The sequence below is a fragment of the Protopterus annectens genome, chromosome 15.part0, assembly GCF_019279795.1.
Source record: "Protopterus annectens isolate FY-2018-M chromosome 15.part0, PAN1.0, whole genome shotgun sequence".
NCBI classification, from domain to species: Eukaryota; Metazoa; Chordata; order Ceratodontiformes; family Protopteridae; genus Protopterus; species Protopterus annectens.
Window position 1 is genome coordinate 52,925,736 of NC_056749.1, and position 22,362 is coordinate 52,948,097.

Genomic DNA, 22,362 nt, shown 5'->3' on the forward strand with positions numbered 1-22,362 from the left:
ATTCATAACATAGAGCTCTGATCCTGTCTTTGTCCTTCTCATTCACAACATAGAGCTCTGATCCTGTCTTTGTCCTTTTTGTCCATAATATAGAGCTCTGATCCTGTCTTTGTCCTTCTCGTTCCTTCTCGTTCATGACATAGAGCTCTGATCCTGTCTTTGTCCTTCTCGTCCATAACATAGAACTCTGATCCTGTCTTTGTCCTTCTCAATCATAATCATAGAGGTTTGATCCTGTCTTGGTCCTTCTCATTCATAACATAGAGGTCTGATCCTGTCTTTGTCCTTCTCGTTTATAATTATAGAGCTCTGATCCTGTCTTGGTCCTTCTCATTCATAACATAGAGCTCTGATACTGTCTTGGTCCTTCTCATTCATAACATAGAGCTCTGATCCTGTCTTTGTCCTTCTCGTTCATAACATAGAGCTCTGATCCTGTCTTGGTCCTTCTAGTTCATAACATAGAGCTCTGATCCTGTCTTTCTCCTTTTCGTTCATAACATAGAGCTCTGATCCTGTCTTTGTCCTTCTCGTTCATAACATAGAGCTCTGTCCTGTCTTGGCCCTTCTTGTTCATAACATAGAGCTCTGATCCTGTCTTGGTCCTTCTCGTTCATAACATAGAGCTCTGATCCTGTCTTTGTCCTTCTTGTTCATAACATAGAGCTCTGATCCAGTCTTTGTCCTTCTCATTCATAATCATAGAGGTTTGACCCTGGCTTGGTCCTTCTCATTCATAACATAGATTTCTGATCCTGTCTTGGTCCTTCTCATTCATAACATAGAGCTCTGATCCTGTCTTTGTCCTTCTCATTCACAACATAGAGCTCTGATCCTGTCTTTGTCCTTTTTGTCCATAATATAGAGCTCTGATCCTGTCTTTGTCCTTCTCGTTCCTTCTCGTTCATGACATAGAGCTCTGATCCTGTCTTTGTCCTTCTCGTCCATAACATAGAACTCTGATCCTGTCTTTGTCCTTCTCAATCATAATCATAGAGGTTTGATCCTGTCTTGGTCCTTCTCATTCATAACATAGAGGTCTGATCCTGTCTTTGTCCTTCTCGTTTATAATTATAGAGCTCTGATCCTGTCTTGGTCCTTCTCATTCATAACATAGAGCTCTGATACTGTCTTGGTCCTTCTCATTCATAACATAGAGCTCTGATCCTGTCTTTGTCCTTCTCGTTCATAACATAGAGCTCTGATCCTGTCTTGGTCCTTCTAGTTCATAACATAGAGCTCTGATCCTGTCTTTCTCCTTTTCGTTCATAACATAGAGCTCTGATCCTGTCTTTGTCCTTCTTGTTCATAACATAGAGCTCTGATCCTGTCTTTGTCCTTCTCAATCATAATCATAGAAATTTGATCCTGTCTTGGTCCTTCTCATTCATAACATAGAGGTCTGATCCTGTCTTTGTCCTTCTCGTTTATAATTATAGAGCTCTGATCCTGTCTTTGTCCTTCTCGTTCATAACATAAAGCTCTGATCCTGTCTTGGTCCTTCTAGTTCATAACATAGAGCTCTGATCCTGTCTTTCTCCTTTTCGTTCATAACATAGAGCTCTGATCCTGTCTTTGTCCTTCTCATTCATAATATAGAGCTCTGATCCTGTCTTTGTCCTTCTCATTCATATTCATAGAGCTCTGATCCTGTCTTTGTCCTTCTTGTTCACAACATAGAGCTCTGATCCTGTCTCTATGCTTCTCATTCATAATCATAGAGCTCTGATCCTGTCTTTGTCCTTCTTGTTCACAACATAGAGCTCTGATCCTGTCTTTGTCCTTCTCGTTCATAATCAAAGAGCTCTAATCCTGTCTTTCTCTTTCTTGTTCACAACATAGAGCTCTGATCCTGTCTTTGTCTTTCTCATTCATAACATAGAGCTCTGATCATGTCTTTGACCTTCTCGTTCATAACATAGAGCTCTGATCCTGTCTTTGTCCTTCTCGTTCATAATCATAGAGGTTTGATCCTGTCTTGGTCCTTCTTGTTCATAACATAGAGCTCTGATCCTGTCTTTGTCCTTCTCAATCATAATCATAGAGGTTTGATCCTGTCTTGGTCCTTCTCATTCATAACATAGAGGTCTGATCCTGTCTTTGTCCTTCTCGTTTATAATTATAGAGCTCTGATCCTGTCTTGGTCCTTCTCGTTCATAACATAGCGCTCTGATACTGCCTTGGTTCTTCTCATTCATAACATAGAGCTCTGATCCTGTCTTTGTCCTTCTCGTTCATAACATAGAGCTCTGATCCTGTCTTGGTCCTTCTAGTTCATAACACAGAGCTCTGATCCTGTCTTTCTCCTTTTCGTTCATAACATAGAGCTCTGATCCTATCTTTGTCCTTCTCATTCATAATATAGAGCTCTGATCCTGTCTTTGTCCTTCTCATTCATAATCATAGAGCTCTGATCCTGTCTTTGTCCTACTTGTTCACAACATAGAGCTCTGATCCTGTCTTTGTGCTTCTCATTCATAATCATAGAGCTCTGATCCTGTCTTTGTCCTTCTTGTTCACAACATACAGCTCTGATCCTGTCTTTGTCCTTCTGCTCATAATCAAAGAGCTCTAATCCTGTCTTTCTTCTTCTTGTTCACAACATAGAGCTCTCATCCTGTCTTTGTCTTTCTCATTCATAACATAGAGCTCTGATCCTGTCTTGGTCCTTCTCGTTCATAACATAGAGCTCTGATCCTGTCTTTGTCCTTCTCATTTATAATTATAGAGCTCTGATCCTGTCTTGGTCCTTCTTGTTCATAACATAGAGCTTTGATACTGTCTTTGTCCTTCTTGTCCATACCATAGAGCTCTGATCCTGTCTTGGTCCTTCTCATTCATAACATAAAGCTCTGATCCTGTCTTGGTCCTTCTCATTCATAATATAGAGCTCTGATCCTGTCTTGGTCCTTCTCATTCATAACATAGAGCTCTGATCCTGTCTTTGTCCTTCTCGTTTATAACTGTAGAGCTCTGATCCTGTCTTTGTCCTTCTCATTCATAATCATAGAGCTCTGATCCTGTCTTTGTTCTTCTCATTCAAAACATAGAGCTCTGATCCTGTCTTGGTCCTTCTCGTTCATAACATAGAGCTCTGATCCTGTCTTGGTCCTTCTCGTTCATAACATAGACTCTGATCCTGTTTTGGTCCTTCAATTTCATAACATAGAGCTCTGATCCTGTCTTTGTTCTTCTCATTCATAACATAGAGCTCTGATCCTGTCTTGGTCCTTCTCGTTTATAATTATGGAGCTCTGATCCTGTCTTTGTCCTTCTCATTCACAATCATAGTGCTCTGATCCTGTCTTGGTCCTTCTCGTTCACAACATAGAGCTCTGATCCTGTCTTTGTCATTCTCGTTCATAACATAGAGCTCTGATCCTGTCTTTGTCCTTCTCATTCATAACATAGAGCTCTGATCCTGTCTTGGTCCTTCTCGTTCATAACATAGAGCTCTGATCCTGTCTTGGTCCGTCTCGCTTATAATTATGGAGCTCTGATCCTGTCTTGGTCCTTCTCGTTCACAACATAGAGCTCTGATCCTGTCTTTGTCATTCTCATTCATAACATAGAGCTCTGATCCTGTCTTTTTTCTTCTCATTCACAACATAGAGCTCTGATCCTGTCTTGGTCCTTCTCATTCACAACATAGAGCTCTGATCCTGTCTTTGTCCTTCTCATTCATAACATAGAGCTCTGATCCTGTCTTGGTCCTTCTCATTTATAACATAGAGCTCTGATCCTGTATTTGTCCTTCTCATCCATAACATAGAGCTCTGATCCTGTCTTGGTCCTTCTCGTTCATAACATAGAGCTCTCATCCTGTCTTTGTCCTTCTTGTTCATAACATAGAGCTCTGATCCTGTCTTTGTCCTTCTCATTCATAATCATAGAGATTTGATCCTGTCATCGTCCTTTCCGTTCATAACATAGAGCTCTGATCCTGCCTTTGTCCTTCTCATTTATAACAATAGAGCTCTGATCCTTGTCTTGGTCCTTCTCGTTCATAACATAGAGCTCTGATCCTGTCTTTGTCCTTCTCATTCATAACACAGAGCTCTGATCCTGTATTTGTCCTTCTCATTCATAACATAGAGCTCTGATCCTGTCTTTGCCCTTCTCATTTATAATAATAGAGCTCTGATCCTGTCTTGGTCCTTCTCGTTCATAACATAGAGTTCTGATCCTGTCTTGGACTTTCTTGTTCATAACATAGAGCTCTGATCCTGTCTTTGTCCTTCTCGTTCATAACATAGAGTTCTGATCCTGTCTTTGTTCTTCTCATTCATAACATAGAGCTCTGATCCTGTCTTGGTCTTTCTCGTTCACAACATAGAGCTCTGATCCTGTCTTTGTCCTTCTCATTCATAACATAGAGCTCTGATCCTGTCTTTATCCTTCTCGTCCATAACATAGAGCTCTGATCCTGTCTTTGTCCTTCTCATTCATAATCATAGAGCTCTGATCCTGTCTTTGTTCTTCTCATTCAAAACATAGAGCTCTGATCCTGTCTTGGTCCTTCTCGTTCATAACATAGAGCTCTGATCCTGTCTTGGTCCTTCTCGTTCATAACATAGAGCTCTGATCCTGTTTTGGTCCTTCTCATTCATAACATAGAGCTCTGATCCTGTCTTTGTTCTTCTCATTCATAACATAGAGCTCTGATCCTGTCTTGGTCCTTCTCGTTTATAATTATGGAGCTCTGATCCTGTCTTTGTCCTTCTCATTCACAATCATAGTGCTCTGATCCTGTCTTGGTCCTTCTCGTTCACAACATAGAGCTCTGATCCTGTCTTTGTCATTCTCGTTCATAACATAGAGCTCTGATCCTGTCTTTGTCCTTCTCATTCATAACATAGAGCTCTGATCCTGTCTTGGTCCTTCTCGTTCATAACATAGAGCTCTGATCCTGTCTTGGTCAGTCTCGCTTATAATTATGGAGCTCTGATCCTGTCTTGGTCCTTCTCGTTCACAACATAGAGCTCTGATCCTGTCTTTGTCCTTCTCATTCATAATATAGAGCTCTGATCCTGTCTTTGTCCTTCTCATTCATAATCATAGAGCTCTGATCCTGTCTTTGTCCTACTTGTTCACAACATAGAGCTCTGATCCTGTCTTTGTGCTTCTCATTCATAATCATAGAGCTCTGATCCTGTCTTTGTCCTTCTTGTTCACAACATACAGCTCTGATCCTGTCTTTGTCCTTCTCGTTCATAATCAAAGAGCTCTAATCCTGTCTTTCTTCTTCTTGTTCACAACATAGAGCTCTCATCCTGTCTTTGTCTTTCTCATTCATAACATAGAGCTCTGATCCTGTCTTGGTCCTTCTCGTTCATAACATAGAGCTCTGATCCTGTCTTTGTCCTTCTCATTTATAATTATAGAGCTCTGATCCTGTCTTGGTCCTTCTTGTTCATAACATAGAGCTTTGATACTGTCTTTGTCCTTCTTGTCCATACCATAGAGCTCTGATCCTGTCTTGGTCCTTCTCATTCATAACATATAGCTCTGATCCTGTCTTGGTCCTTCTCATTCATAATATAGAGCTCTGATCCTGTCTTGGTCCTTCTCATTCATAACATAGAGCTCTGATCCTGTCTTTGTCCTTCTCATTTATAACTGTAGAGCTCTGATCCTGTCTTTGTCCTTCTCATTCATAATCATAGAGCTCTGATCCTGTCTTTGTTCTTCTCATTCAAAACATAGAGCTCTGATCCTGTCTTGGTCCTTCTCGTTCATAACATAGAGCTCTGATCCTGTCTTGGTCCTTCTCGTTCATAACATAGAGCTCTGATCCTGTTTTGGTCCTTCTCATTCATAACATAGAGCTCTGATCCTGTCTTTGTTCTTCTCATTCATAACATAGAGCTCTGATCCTGTCTTGGTCCTTCTCGTTTATAATTATGGAGCTCTGATCCTGTCTTTGTCCTTCTCATTCACAATCATAGTGCTCTGATCCTGTCTTGGTCCTTCTCGTTCACAACATAGAGCTCTGATCCTGTCTTTGTCATTCTCGTTCATAACATAGAGCTCTGATCCTGTCTTTGTCCTTCTCATTCATAACATAGAGCTCTGATCCTGTCTTGGTCCTTCTCGTTCATAACATAGAGCTCTGATCCTGTCTTGGTCAGTCTCGCTTATAATTATGGAGCTCTGATCCTGTCTTGGTCCTTCTCGTTCACAACATAGAGCTCTGATCCTGTCTTTGTCATTCTCATTCATAACATAGAGCTCTGATCCTGTCTTTTTTCTTCTCATTCACAACATAGAGCTCTGATCCTGTCTTGGTCTTTCTCATTCACAACATAGAGCTCTGATCCTGTCTTTGTCCTTCTCATTCATAACATAGAGCTCTGATCCTGTCTTGGTCCTTCTCATTTATAACATAGAGCTCTGATCCTGTATTTGTCCTTCTCATCCATAACATAGAGCTCTGATCCTGTCTTGGTCCTTCTCGTTCATAACATAGAGCTCTCATCCTGTCTTTGTCCTTCTTGTTCATAACATAGAGCTCTGATCCTGTCTTTGTCCTTCTCATTCATAATCATAGAGATTTGATCCTGTCATCGTCCTTTCCATTCATAACATAGAGCTCTGATCCTGCCTTTGTCCTTCTCATTTATAACAATAGAGCTCTGATCCTTGTCTTGGTCCTTCTCGTTCATAACATAGAGCTCTGATCCTGTCTTTGTCCTTCTCATTCATAACACAGAGCTCTGATCCTGTATTTGTCCTTCTCATTCATAACATAGAGCTCTGATCCTGTCTTTGCCCTTCTCATTTATAGTAATAGAGCTCTGATCCTGTCTTGGTCCTTCTCGTTCATAACATAGAGTTATGATCCTGTCTTGGACTTTCTTGTTCATAACATAGAGCTCTGATCCTGTCTTTGTCCTTCTCGTTCATAACATAGAGTTCTGATCCTGTCTTTGTTCTTCTCATTCATAACATAGAGCTCTGATCCTGTCTTGGTCTTTCTCGTTCACAACATAGAGCTCTGATCCTGTCTTTGTCCTTCTCATTCATAACATAGAGCTCTGATCCTGTCTTTATCCTTCTCGTCCATAACATAGAGCTCTGATCCTGTCTTTGTCCTTCTCGTTCATAATCATAGAGCTCTGATCCTGTCTTTGTTCTTCTTGTTCATAACATAGAGCTCTGATCCTGTCTTTGTCCTTCTTGTTCATAATCATAGAGGTTTGATCCTGTCTTGGTCCTTCTCATTCATAACATAGAGCTCTGATCCTGTCTTTGTCCTTCTCATTCATAACATAGAGCTCTGATCCTGTCTTTGTCCTTCTCTTTCATAATCATAGAGGTTTTATCCTGTCTTGGTCCTTCTCGTCAATAACATAGAGCTCTGATCCTGTCTTTGTCCTTCTCAATCATAATCATAGAAGTTTGATCCTGTCTTGGTCCTTCTCATTCATAACATAGAGGTCTGATCCTGTCTTTGTCCTTCTCGTTTATAATTATAGAGCTCTGATCCTGTCTTGGTCCTTCTCATTCATAACATAGAGCTCTGATACTGTCTTGGTCCTTCTCATTCATAACATAGAGCTCTGATCCTGTCTTTGTCCTTCTCGTTCATAACATAAAGCTCTGATCCTGTCTTGGTCCTTCTAGTTCATAACATAGAGCTCTGATCCTGTCTTTCTCCTTTTCGTTCATAACATAGAGCTCTGATCCTGTCTTTGTCCTTCTCATTCATAATATAGAGCTCTGATCCTGTCTTTGTCCTTCTCATTCATAATCATAGAGCTCTGATCCTGTCTTTGATCTTCTTGTTCACAACATAGAGCTCTGATCCTGTCTCTATGCTTCTCATTCATAATCATAGAGCTCTGATCCTGTCTTTGTCCTTCTTGTTCACAACATAGAGCTCTGATCCTGTCTTTGTCCTTCTCGTTCATAATCAAAGAGCTCTAATCCTGTCTTTCTCTTTCTTGTTCACAACATAGAGCTCTGATCCTGTCTTTGTCTTTCTCATTCATAACATAGAGCTCTGATCCTGTCTTTGACCTTCTCGTTCATAACATAGAGCTCTGATCCTGTCTTTGTCCTTCTCGTTCATAATCATAGAGGTTTGATCCTGTCTTGGTCCTTCTTGTTCGTAACATAGAGCTCTGATCCTGTCTTTGTCCTTCTCAATCATAATCATAGAGGTTTGATCCTGTCTTGGTCCTTCTCATTCATAACATAGAGGTCTGATCCTGTCTTTGTCCTTCTCGTTTATAATTATAGAGCTCTGATCCTGTCTTGGTCGTTCTCGTTCATAACATAGCGCTCTGATACTACCTTGGTTCTTCTCATTCATAACATAGAGCTCTGATCCTGTCTTTGTCCTTCTCGTTCATAACATAGAGCTCTGATCCTGTCTTGGTCCTTCTAGTTCATAACACAGAGCTCTGATCCTGTCTTTCTCCTTTTCGTTCATAACATAGAGCTCTGATCCTGTCTTTGTCCTTCTCATTCATAATATAGAGCTCTGATCCTGTCTTTGTCCTTCTCATTCATAATCACAGAGCTCTGATCCTGTCTTTGTCCTACTTGTTCACAACATAGAGCTCTGATCCTGTCTTTGTGCTTCTCATTCATAATCATAGAGCTCTGATCCTGTCTTTGTCCTTCTTGTTCACAACATACAGCTCTGATCCTGTCTTTGTCCTTCTCGTTCATAATCAAAGAGCTCTAATCCTGTCTTTCTTCTTCTTGTTCACAACATAGAGCTCTCATCCTGTCTTTGTCTTTCTCATTCATAACATAGAGCTCTGATCCTGTCTTGGTCCTTCTCGTTCATAACATAGAGCTCTGATCCTGTCTTTGTCCTTCTCATTTATAATTATAGAGCTGTGATCCTGTCTTGGTCCTTCTTGTTCATAACATAGAGCTCTGATACTGTCTTTGTCCTTCTTGTCCATACCATAGAGCTCTGATCCTGTCTTGGTCCTTCTCATTCATAACATAAAGCTCTGATCCTGTCTTGGTCCTTCTCATTCATAACATAGAGCTCTGATCCTGTCTTTGTCCTTCTCATTCATAACATAGAGCTCTGATCCTGTCTTTGTCCTTCTCGTTTATAACTGTAGAGCTCTGATCCTGTCTTTGTCCTTCTCATTCATAATCATAGAGCTCTGATCCTGTCTTTGTTCTTCTCATTCAAAACATAGACCTCTGATCCTGTCTTGGTCCTTCTCGTTCATAACATAGAGCTCTGATCCTGTCTTGGTCCTTCTCATTCATAACATAGAGCTCTGATCCTGTTTTGGTCCTTCTCGTTCATAACATAGAGCTCTGATCCTGTCTTTGTTCTTCTCATTCATAACATAGAGCTCTGATCCTGTCTTGGTCCTTCTCGTTTATAATTATGGAGCTCTGATCCTGTCTTTGTCCTTCTCATTCACAATCATAGTGCTCTGATCCTGTCTTGGTCCTTCTCGTTCACAACATAGAGCTCTGATCCGGTCTTTGTCATTCTCGTTCATAACATAGAGCTCTGATCCTGTCTTTGTCCTTCTCATTCATAACATAGAGCTCTGATCCTGTCTTGGTCCTTCTCGTTCATAACATAGAGCTCTGATCCTGTCTTGGTCCTTCTCATTTATAATTATGGAGCTCTGATCCTGTCTTAGTCCTTCTCGTTCACAACATAGAGCTCTGATCCTGTCTTTGTCATTCTCGTTCATAACATAGAGCTCTGATCCTGTCTTTTTTCTTCTCATTCACAACATAGAGCTCTGATCCTGTCTTGGTCCTTCTCGTTCATAACATAGAGCTCTGATCCTGTCATTGTCCTTCTTGTTCATAACATAGAGCTCTGATCCTGTGTTGGTCCTTCTCATTCACAACATAGAGCTCTGATCCTGTCTTTGTCCTTCTCATTCATAACATAGAGCTCTGATCCTGTCTTGGTCCTTCTCATTTATAACATAGAGGTCTGATCCTGTATTTGTCCTTCTCATCCATAACATAGAGCTCTGATCCTGTCTTGGTCCTTCTCGTTCATAACATAGAGCTCTCATCCTGTCTTTGTCCTTCTCGTTCATAACATAGAGCTCTGATCTTGTCTTTGTCCTTCTCATTCATAATCATAGAGGTTTGATCCTGTCATCGTCCTTTCCGTTCATAACATAGAGCTCTGATCCTGCCTTTGTCCTTCTCGTTTATAACAATAGAGCTCTGATCCTTGTCTTGGTCCTTCTCGTTCATAACATAAAGCTCTGATCCTGTCTTTGTCCTTCTCATTCATAACACAGAGCTCTGATCCTGTATTTGTCCTTCTCATTCATAACATAGAGCTCTGATCCTGTCTTTGCCCTTCTCATTTATAATAATAGAGCTCTGATCCTGTCTTGGTCCTTCTCGTTCATAACATAGAGTTCTGATCCTGTCTTGGACCTTCTTGTTCATAACATAGAGCTCTGATCCTGTCTTTGTCCTTCTCGTTCATAACATAGAGTTCTGATCCTGTCTTTGTTCTTCTCATTCATAACATAGAGCTCTGATCCTGTCTTGGTCTTTCTCGTTCACAACATAGAGCTCTGATCCTGTCTTTGTCCTTCTCATTCATAACATAGAGCTCTGATCCTGTCTTTATCCTTCTCGTCCATAACATAGAGCTCTGATCCTGTCTTTGTCCTTCTTATTCATAATCATAGAGCTCTGAGCCTGTCTTTATTCTTCTTGTTCATAACATAGAGCTCTGATCATGTCTTTGTCCTTCTCGTTCATAATCATAGAGGTTTGATCCTGTCTTGGTCCTTCTCATTCATAACATAGAGCTCTGATCCTGTCTTTGTCCTTCTCATTCATAACATAGAGCTCTGATCCTGTCTTTGTCCTTCTCTTTCATAATCATAGAGGTTTTATCCTGTCTTGGTCCTTCTCGTCCATAACATAGAGCTCTGATCCTGTCTTGGTCATTCTCATCCATTACATAGAGCTCTGATCCTGTCTTTGTCCTTCTCGTTCATAACATAGAGCTCTGATACTGTCTTAGTCCTTCTCGTTCATAACATAGAGCTCTGATCCTGTTTCCTAATCCAAGTGACGTAACAAGAATGGACATCTCTGCCCTATTTGGGGGTGGCATAATGGTTATGGTGTTTACCTCACCAAAAAAGAGGTACATGGTTTGATTTTCACTGACGGAAACTGGTTAGTTTTAAAATGTCCCACAAGGGTAGCTAACCTAGTGCTTTGCTATGAACCTAGTCATATATCTTCCCAGGCTATAGTGTGCAAAGGAGTAATGTGTTTTTTATAGACTTCATATAATTTGCTACTTTCCTTATGTTGCCCTGTCACTCTGCTACAACCATATTGCACAGGTGTTCAGCTTCCTGTTTCCAGAAAGACAGGATTTTCAGCGGAAATGTAAGAATGGAAAGTAGTCTTCAGTTAGGGTAGTCAAGGACTTCACCACTTGAAACTGCAACATTGCCACATAGAGACATGCAACAGGAAGAATGGATATAATTAGGGAAGCACTCTCACAATAAACTAAAGTGCTCCCCAGCAAAACATGATGGGCAGCCCAATAGTCAATGGACCACATTTAAAATGATTAAAAAGAGGGAAGGATCACCTAGCAGCAATGCCCCAATGATGTCACCTATACTGGACAGACATGACTATTCTGACATGTGTTCTTACTGGACAGACATGACTATTCTGACGTGTTCTTACTGGACAGACATGACTATTCTGACATGTGTTCTTAATGGACAGACATGACTATTATGTTGTGTGTTCTGTGTGTTTTCATGCTTTTTTCCATGTTCCAGCTGGCCTTGAATTACACTCTTCACATGTTTTGGTGCCATCAGCTCACCCTGAAGCAACCTTCAGAATATTCACTGGTACCTCATAAATCTTCAGATGTGAGTCCCTTTGCCATACTTTGATTATGTTTACCATCTTCAGATATCTTCTTATATTGGTCAGAATGTATTTACTCCAGGTTTTAGTAACAGAAACATTTAAAACTGCTTAACATGTATTCCATTGACAGTATCACCTGTGACGTTTTATCCATACTTTTATCTTTATGGAACTTTTCATATGGCACGTCTTGCTCTGAAGTTGATGGAATAACACAGCCCTGTTTGTAGAAGGTTAATTGATCCAAACTTTTATTGCTTTCAGCGAGTGAAGCAGAGTTTCAGTTTGCAGGACCATATACTCGGGAACTGCTTCTGGTATATTTGAACATATGAAGAGTGCTACAAGGCTTAGAATATTAAAATGGTGACTTTTAGAAATAGAGGTAGAAAGCATGTACTGTTAAAAGAATGGCAGCAATTTAATTTAAAATTTAATACTCAGAATGGTTCTTAAATACTATGAATTGAATTTAATACTCAGAATTAAAGTAAAAAAATGATACATCTATTCAGATTATATCAGGTTCTGTAAGCTTAAATTACAAAACACTGAAGATTGTCAAATGTCTAGAGAAGACAAGAAAACATATATTTATGATTAAATTATTAAAATGACTTTGAAAATGTTCATGGTTGAATGGAACATGAAAGACATCAAAAGCTATCAGTAGACTAATTATATGGTAAATACTTTCAGTGGTACCAGATCCTTCTAGAGACACCGTAAGTGGTATCAGGAGAATAGAGACACAATGAGTGGTACCAAAGGATAGAGACACCATGAGTCATACCAGCAGGAAAGAGACACCATGAGTTTTACCAGGAGGATAGAGACACTGTGAGTTGTACCAGGTGGATAGAGACACTGTGAGTTGTACCAAGAGACACCATGAGTTGTACCAAGAGGATAGAGACACCGTGAGTTGTACCAGGAGGATAGAGACACTGTGAGTTTTACCAGGAGGATAGAGACACCATGAGTTTTACCAGGAGGATAGAGACACTGTGAGCTTCACCAGGAGGATAGAGACACTGTGAGTTGTACCAGGAGGATAGAGACAACATGAGTGGTACCAGGAGGATAGAGACACCATGAGTCATACCAGGAGGATAGCGACACTGTAAGTTGTACCAGGAGGATAGAGACACTGTGAGTTGTACCACGAGGATAGAGACACCATGACTTGTACCAGGAGGACAGAGACACTGTGAGTTGTACCAGGAGGATAGAGACACCATGAGTTTTACCAGGAGGATAGAGACACCATGAGTCGTACCAGGAGGATAGGGACACTGTGAGTTGTACCAGGAGGATAGAGACACCATGAGTTATACCAGGAAGATAGAGACACCATGATTTGTACCAGGAGGATAGAGACACCGTGAGTCATACCAGGAGGATAGAGACACCATAAGTGGTACCAGGAAGGTAGAAACTTTGCTAGTGGTACCAGGAGGAGGAGGACTCATTTTTATCCAATCCAGATATAACAATTTAGAGTCGAACTTTACACCATAATATTAAGCAAAATATTTACAGTAATGACAATATTGGTATAGCCTTTCAAAATTATAACCACTTAGATATAGTTCTGGCAGCTAATGACCATTGATATTGGTACCGCATTATGAATAAAAGATAACAGCTAATAAGAAATGAACACATGGTGGAAGCAGGGGTGAGGTCCTAACAGCTGAGGTAAGATGGCAGCCATAAGGAGCTGTGGAAGTAACAGGTTACAGAGTAAATAGTACACCAAAATAGTAATAAGGACAATTCTGGTTAAAGTTTTCTATGAATTCCGTTTAAGATTTTTTTTCACTGAACTGCATTCAAATAATGCCATTTTCACTGATACCGTAAATTACGACAGTCCATGGCAAAAAAAATACATAAAAAGGAAAATATTATTATTTCAGGCTTCGCACTGTAAATTCAAGTTATTTAATGTTCCAGGTTGGAAATGCAGAACTACTAATTGTAGAAAAAAGAACAACTGGAAAAATAAGTGATTTTATTTTTACGTCTTTGTTACTAAAACACATCGGACAGAGAAAACTGAATAGCATAGTTAAGTTGTAAACCCTACATTTTGTTAGTAATTGTACTCTGAATTAATTTTATATTAGTGCCTGTTTTTAATGTTATTTACATAACAAAAAGTAATCACTTATGTAATAAACTCGACCCGTTCTCTAGTTCATAGGTTAATAGGTTCATAGGTTCATACTAGGCTATCTGCCCTAGGGCATTTATAAGCCTAGCCAGAGTGTGTTTGGCTTTCGCCACCCATTTTAAATTAATTTTGCTGTGCCCTTTTTCGAGGTTAGTATACTGTGCCTCTGTCTAACAGTGATACAGAAGTGATATCCGGGGTAAACCTATGATCTCCCATCCACTCATCAAGATTCCTCTTGAAGAGAGCCAATGAGGGTCTCTGCCTAACCTGGACTGGGATTTTATTCCAGAGTGAAGGGAGCGTCTGGGTTATGAATCTGTCCCTCCAGCATGTCCTATTTATTTCAGTGCTGAGGTTCAAGTCTCTCGAGCGCATAGCTCGATGGGATTTGGATTTTCTGATGTGCAGCATGTCCATTAATTCCGTGTTGGACATGGCTTTATACGTCAGGCACAGATCGCCTCTGAGCAGACGGTATGCCACTGAGTAGAGCTGGAGTTTCTTTCACCGGGCAGCATATGGCATCTGTTTGAGCCCTTTGATCCTCTTGGTGAGGTACTTTTGGGGTCTTTCCAATTGCTGCAGGTGTCTGGTAAGGTACATCCCAAAAGGGGCATTGTACTCAATTATGGGCCTGATGAGGGATGAGTAAAGAGGCACGATGACCTCCCCTGATCTAGATGTGAATCCCTTCATGATTAGGTGGGCTATATAAAATGTTTTTCTAACCACTTTGGCCACGTGGTTGTCAAATGAGAGATTGCTATCAACTTGGGTCCCCAGGTCCCTAATTATTTCTTCTGTACTTAATGGATTACCACCTATGTGGTAATTTGTGGGCACTTTGTTTTTGCCAAAGGGGATGACTATACACTTTTTGGCGTTTAGCTTGAGACCATGGCTCTGGCACTAGTTGTCTGTTTCTAAGAGGCCCTTTTGGAGGATGCTTGTGTTAGCTGGAGAGTCGATTATGGCGCCCAGTTTGCAGTCATCTGCGAACTTGGTCAGCCCCAGTCTTTCCGTGTTGGCCTGTACCTCCGAGAAATGTATACCGAACAAGAGAGGTCCCAGGACTGAGCCTTGTGGGATGCCACTTGTAACTGGTTTGGAGTCTGACATGACTCCAGCAATTCTAACCATGTGGGTTCTGTCCTTGAGCCAGTTTGCAACCCATCTAGTGACATAGGGGTTTATATTTAACCTGGTAAATGGTATGTTCATGCTAACAGTAACCTAATATATTTTTGGCTTACAATTGTTTGCTAAATAAAGAAAGAACAATTGTATTTTGCCATTTGAATCAATATATATTCTTTATTAACAGACAAAGTACTCATTTTATAAATAATTTGCATTTTGCTACATTTGTACATACAGTAGCATCCTGCTATCTTGTTCATAGGTTCCTAGGAGGTTCCTAGGCTAATGGGTCTAGGGCCCTTACAACCTAGCCAAGTTCAATCCTTGTTTCCTTAAGGGTCTAGAGATATGGTCTATGTTATAAACACAACTAAATCAGCACTGACTGCCCCTATCCAAGAGGGACACAAGTGAAAACCCTGGGGTGAATTAGCAGTTTCCCATACAATCATCCAAGTTGTGCTTAAAAAGCATTAAGAAGGGGTTCTGTTTAACCTGTACTGGAAGTTTATTCCAGAGGACAAGCGATCTTGGGAACACATATCTGTTTCTCCAGAAAATCCTGTTGATGTCACATCCCACATGTCACATGTTAAGATCCCTAGAATGAGTGAATCCAGTACCATTTGATTTACGAGTGTTCAGCATTTCCTTTAAGGCAGGATTAGAGGTTGCTTTGTATGCAAGCAACAGATCACTGCTGAGTAGTCTATATGAGACAGAGTATAGTAACAGTGATTTCAGTCAGTCCACATAAGACTTGTGCTGAAGACCCTGAATTTTCTTTGTGAGGAACCTTTGAGGTTTCTCCAATTATTGTTTAGGTACATACCAAAGGGGCCATTGCACTCTATTATTGGCCTAATGAGGGAATAATGCAGGGTGGTTATAACCTCTTTTGTTCTGGAAGCTTATGAGGTGAGCAACATAGAAGGCCTTCCTTAACACCGTGGAGACATGGTGATCAAAAGTAAGGTTGTTGTCAACCTGTGTGCCCAAATCTCTCACCACTGATTTAGAGCTTAGGGTTATGTTATCAATATGGTTATCTGCAGGAGCATTGCCTTTGCCAAAGGGGATGATAATGCATTTTTTTGCATTGAGTATAAGACCATGACTTTGGCACTAATCACTAGTTTGCGTAAGTCCTTCTTGTAGAATGCTGATATCATTTGGGAACTCAGTGACTGCTCACACTTTGCAGTCATCAGCAAACTTTGTCAGCTACAGACCTTTTGTTTTTATCTGTACTTCTGACAAGTAGATTCCAAACAATAGAGGCCCCAGCACCAAGCCTTGTGGAACACCACTGGTAATGGGTCGGCTGGTGGAGGTGGAGTCCCCTATTTGACTGTGTGTGTTCTGTTGGTGAGCCAGTTTTCAACCTACCTGACAGTATATGGGTTGACTCCCAAAAGAGTGAGTTTTTCAATGATGTCTGAGTGGGTGATTTTGTCAAAGGTCTTGGGCAAGTCTAGGTAGGCTGTATGCACAGATTTGCCTTCATCCAGGGCCTTGGTGACATCTCAAAGAAGTCCACCAGGTTCAACAGGCAGGATCTCCCTTTAACAAAACCAAACTGGGTCAGGTCAAGTGTTTGAAGGTCTCCTATATTCTTGTTGATAAGGTCCATGATGGCAGGATCTCCCTTTAACAAAACCAAACTGGGTCGGGTCAAGTGTTTGAAGGTCTCCTATATTCTTGTTGATAAGGTCCATGATGGCAGGATCTCCCTTTAACAAAACCAAACTGGGTCGGGTCAAGTGTTTGAGGGTCTCCTATGTCCTTGTTGATAAGGTCCATGATAATTCTCTCCACGGTCCTGCAGATAAGGCTTGTTAGGTTAATGGATCTGTAGTTCCCAGGGTTGGTGAATGCACCCCCCCTTGTGCAAGGGGATGACAGTGGCTGTTTTCCATTCAGCATGGACAAAACCAGTGCTTAGGCTGTGGTTGAAAAGAGTACTCAATGATTTTGCTAACGCCTGTTTTAAACAATTGAGAAAGCAGCCTGGGATGTTATCAGGTCCCATAGAGGCTGTGTTTTTGGCCTTGGAGAGAGTGGTTAAGATCTGCTCTTTAGAGATAATAGGTGGAGAATAGGTGATAGGAATGTTTTGGGGTATATGTGGCAGGGAAAAGGGGAAGACGTTTTCACTGAACCTGTTCGCTTGCAGGTTGGCTATTTCCACTGGTTCAGTATATGTGGTACCATTCACTACCAGTTCAGCGCAAATCTGGGCTTTTCTTTTAAGGTTTTGGATGTAGCTAAAGAATGCTTTATGGTTATCTTTAACTAGGGATGCTAATCTAGATTTATAGTTTGCTTTAGAGGACTTTATGAGATGTCTTATTTACTTGTTCAAGGTGAGAAAGGTGTGCTTCCAATTCTGAGATTGTTCCTTCTTGCTTTTAGCAATTTCTTCCTCTTTAATTATATAACTTGTTTATGGTGGATGTCCACAGGTAGGCTTGTTTTTTCTTGAGGATCTTGGTTTGGTCCTATCAGGAAAGGCTGAGTCAACATAATTGTATAGATGTTTATACAATGTATTGGTATATATCCCAGTATAGGTGTCCTTGCCATTATAGTACAGGTGTCCTAGCCATTAAAAGTTGATGAGTTGACAATATTAGTTAACTGGGTAGGATTTATAAGGAAGTTGTATTTGTTTGTTCCGATGAAGTCCCAGTGTTAAATGTAGAGGGGCAAAAGCACTTGGAGTGGATTACAATACATTTTCTTGGATTTTATGACTATGCTGCATTTTTGAACTTACTCGTGTGAAGGTCTCAAACTGAGTTTTTTTTCTATATCTTTGATGAATGTTGAAACTCCTTGTCCTGTTTTGGTTTTCATGAGTTCATTTTGTGGTCTGAACATGTGGAAGGTATTATATCCTGGTATGGATGTGGTGCTATCCTCAGCCTTGAACCAGGTCTCTGTAACTGCACAAATGTCTGCATCTTCCAAGGTGAGGAGTGTTTCCAGGGAGTGTAGTTTCAGATTTAGACTCCTAACATTTAACACTGCAGCATAACCATAAGGTTGCTTTTTGAAGATATTTTTACTTGGAATTTTGTTTTAGTGACACTGCCTAAAAAAGGCAGTATGGGGGAGGCAAGAGCCAAAAGCCCAGAGGTGACAGGTGGAGACCATCTCTGGAAAAGCATCACCATCTAAAAACCAAATCATCTCAGGCTGACAAACACTGGATCCCCTTAGAATGAAACCATAAACTAAGCCAACTGTTGAAGGCTTCTAGTGAGAACGGCTGCACAGGTAGTTTTAGGTGCTGTATGTGTAGATGGAGCAGAACGTTGAGTGTGTGAGCTTACATCCTGCTTAGTATTTGATATACTGATTTGTGAGTGACAGAGCCTAGATTCTAGCTTTTTGATATAGATTCCTCTCTCACATATTACATTTGTGAGAATTAGGAGAAATGGGCAATCAGTGTACATGAGGCAATTGCTATAGTGCCTCAGGATGCCCATGTCAATTAGTTTGGCTGTAGAAATGGTGGGAAATTGTCCATTCATGACGGTAGGTGAAGTACTGTGGTGAGTAATAGGGAAGGGACTGAAGAACCAGGCATGGCTAAGGGACAAGAAAAAGTTCTAAACTTTGAGGGGCTTAATGGGTAAGACTTGTGGAGGATCCTCAGAGGCTCAGCTGAGTGTCAAACCAGGCAGTGAAGCATGACAGATCTAAGAGTTTGCGTCTATACCTGCCAATGGTATCCTTCACTGCACAGTAGTGCGTGGTTATGCAGGTGGTGCGAACCACGCTAACCCACGCTAACGTGAGCAACAAGTAGCAATAACATTAAACTGATTTCAAACACTCCAACCAATGCCAGCAGACTAGACAGGTTCCTGGGCCAACAATTTCCAATCAGATAGGTCCATAGCTACACTCCACTCTCTGCAATTTATGATCACTTCAAATGAATGTATGACTAAAGTACCACCTAGTTTTTAGATACTTTTTTTAAATAATATGGCTTTATTTATTTTCTAACAGGGAAGCTGACATGTTTGTTGCACAGAAGCTTGACAGGTCCTGAGGAGAGCCAACACACACACAGAAGCCAAGATACACAAATAAAAATACTCTGCATGACAGAATAGTTTCATAAAATTCTGCAGCAGTTGTCTTTAAAATGCCAATGCACCTCACTTGAAAATTCACTACCTAGTGACAGAAGAGCTATATTATTTCTAAGGTGTTTTTTGAAACTCTGTTGTCACGACTGTGGTTAGCAAGGTATTTCTAGTCATTTATACACCTCTTAGTTTAGAATTATTGTATTCCAAATTTCATGTATCTGCATCTAACCAATCTCAGTTTTTCAAACTAAAAAGATAAATTTAACATGAAGGAACATTTTTGTCTTGTGAACAGCAAACTTTATAAGCATAATGTCTACATTTTATTAAATATCTGAATTCACTTGCTATGAATATAATGAAAACATGCACATTTAGTCTGTCTAGTCCTCATATTAACTCAAAACTTTCTACATCAGTCTGATGGTCATTTTTGAGTTGTACTATTAAATATGACCAAAATAATCAATTGTAACACAATTGAAAGAGTATTTGTTTTATCGGTCTGTTGAAGTTTAGTGAGATGTGGAATTACGTGCTTTGTACTAATTTCTATTCAGCCAGGATATTTGTTTAAACTGACGAAAAAATGCCAAGAAGTGTACAGGCCATACCATGCGTGTAGTCAGCCAGTGAAAATGGATCAGGTACTCTCTGTCCGTTGTTCGCTTCCTCCAGCAGCTGTTTTGGCACTGAAAAATAAAGGTTTATGTTAAAAGCATAATGACTATTAAACTGCTATCTTGAAACAAGCTATTCATTTTGTAATCTCGTGTCTTACATGATGACATGGTTACTGCCAGGTTGTATACTGCTCCTTAAGGATAGATTTTTATAAAAACAATAATCTCTAATCAATTTGTGCAGGACTGCTTATTACCAAAATATGCCATAAATAAGTTCATTTGTACACAATTGTAAGAGTGTGTGACTAGATACTGACATCAATTTCACTGAGTATTGTTATTTATGTCAATTATACCAACTGAATATATTTTATATGTCTTACAGGAAATTGTTTCTCAGCATAATGGATAGTTGAAAACTGATATTTGTGGAAGCTTGGTAAATAGCATATAAACAGCTGATGAAGTGAAATTCCATGAGGTTTACATTGATTTTTGTGGGACTTCTTTGTATCACATATATTAATCACTTTAGTTGCATCATCAGCCAAAGCTATTTATCCACTGTCCAACATCTCCCCTTTTAAAGTTAAACATTATATCTGTATAAAAGGAGAATGTATGTTCCTAATGGTATGATAATGCATGTGGTACCGAACCTTCTTTATTTTTATCTGCTATAAATTATGGCTTGCATCTAGTACTGAGAAAAACAGTATTTGGCATTCTTGGAACTACTTCTTCAGATATAAGCACTAGATATTTCTCTCTTTTAATAACTTTATTCATATCTTGTGGTTCACTACAATTATAACCTACTATATAACCTCCTGGATAAATTGTATCCGTTTTTACTAAAGTGGCCACATTCTTCTGTGGGATCTAATTGCTTCTTAAGGGCTCCTAAGTTTTCCCCACTCTACATCTGAGAGCTACAAGAACTACAAGTGGCAATCACTGCCACTACATAAGGTTTATGTGATATTCTTCTGACAATCACTGCCACTACATAAGGTTTATGTGATATTCTTCTGACAATCACTGCCACTACATAAGGTTTTATGTGATATTCTTCTGACAATCACTGCCACTACATAAAGTTTATGTGATATTCTTCTGACAATCACTGCCACTACATAAGGTTTGTGTGATATTCTTCTGACAATCACTGCCACTACATAAGGTTTATGTGACATTCTTCTGACAATCACTGCCACTACATAAGGTTTTATGTGATATTCTTCTGACAATCACTGCCACTACATAAGGTTTATGTGATATTCTTCTGACAATCACTGCCACTACATAAGGTTTATGCGATATTCTTCTGACAATCACTGGCACTACATAAGGTTTATGTGATATTCTTCTGACAATCACTGGCACTACATAAGGTTTATGTGATATTCTTCTGACAATCACTGGCACTACATAAGGTTTATGTGATATTCTTCTGACAATCACTGCCACTACATAAGGTTTATGTGATATTCTTCTGACAATCACTGCCACTACATAAGGTTTGTGTGATATTCTTCTGACAATCACTGCCACTACATAAGGTTTATGTGATATTCTTCTGACAATCACTGCCACTACATAAGGTTTATGTGATATTCTTCTGACAATCACTGCCACTACATAAGGTTTGTGTGATATTCTTCTGACAATCACTGCCACTACATAAGGTTTTATGTGATATTCTTCTGACAATCACTGCCACTACATAAGGTTTATGTGATATTCTTCTGACAATCACTGCCACTACATAAGGTTTTATGTGATATTCTTCTGACAATCACTGCCACTACATAAGGTTTATGCGATATTCTTCTGACAATCACTGCCACTACATAAGGTTTATGTGATATTCTTCTGACAATCACTGCCACTACATAAGGTTTATGTGATATTCTTCTGACAATCACTGCCACTACATAAGGTTTATGTGATATTCTTCTGACAATCACTGTCACTACATAAGGTTTATGTGATATTCTTCTGACAGTCACTGCCACTACATAAGGTTTATGTGATATTCTTCTGACAATCACTGCCACTACATAAGGTTTATATGATATTCTTCTGACAATCACTGCCACTACATAAGGTTTATGTGATATTCTTCTGACAGTCACTGCCACTACATAAGGTTTATGTGATATTCTTCTGACAATCACTGCCACTACATAAGGTTTATGTGATATTCTTCTGACAATCACTGCCACTACATAAGGTTTATGTGATATTCTTCTGACAATCACTGCTACTACATAAGGTTTATGTGACATTCTTCTGACAATCACTGCCACTACATAAGGTTTATGTGATATTCTTCTGACAATCACTGCCACTACATAAGGTTTATGTGATATTCTTCTGACAATCACTGCCACTACATAAGGTTTATGTGATATTC

At 39.9% G+C, this 22,362-nt stretch overlaps 1 protein-coding gene across 2 annotated transcripts in view; it reads right to left on the bottom strand.

Annotated features, from left to right (window-relative positions):
* Positions 1-22,362, bottom strand: part of LOC122790085 (protein eva-1 homolog C-like) — a 659,115-nt gene that overhangs the window by 233,877 nt on the left and 402,876 nt on the right. For both annotated transcript variants that reach the window (XM_044057647.1, XM_044057646.1), the window contains one exon: positions 19,932-20,009. In XM_044057647.1, coding sequence (XP_043913582.1) covers positions 19,932-20,009 — 78 coding nt within the window. The remainder of the gene's footprint in view (positions 1-19,931; positions 20,010-22,362) is intronic.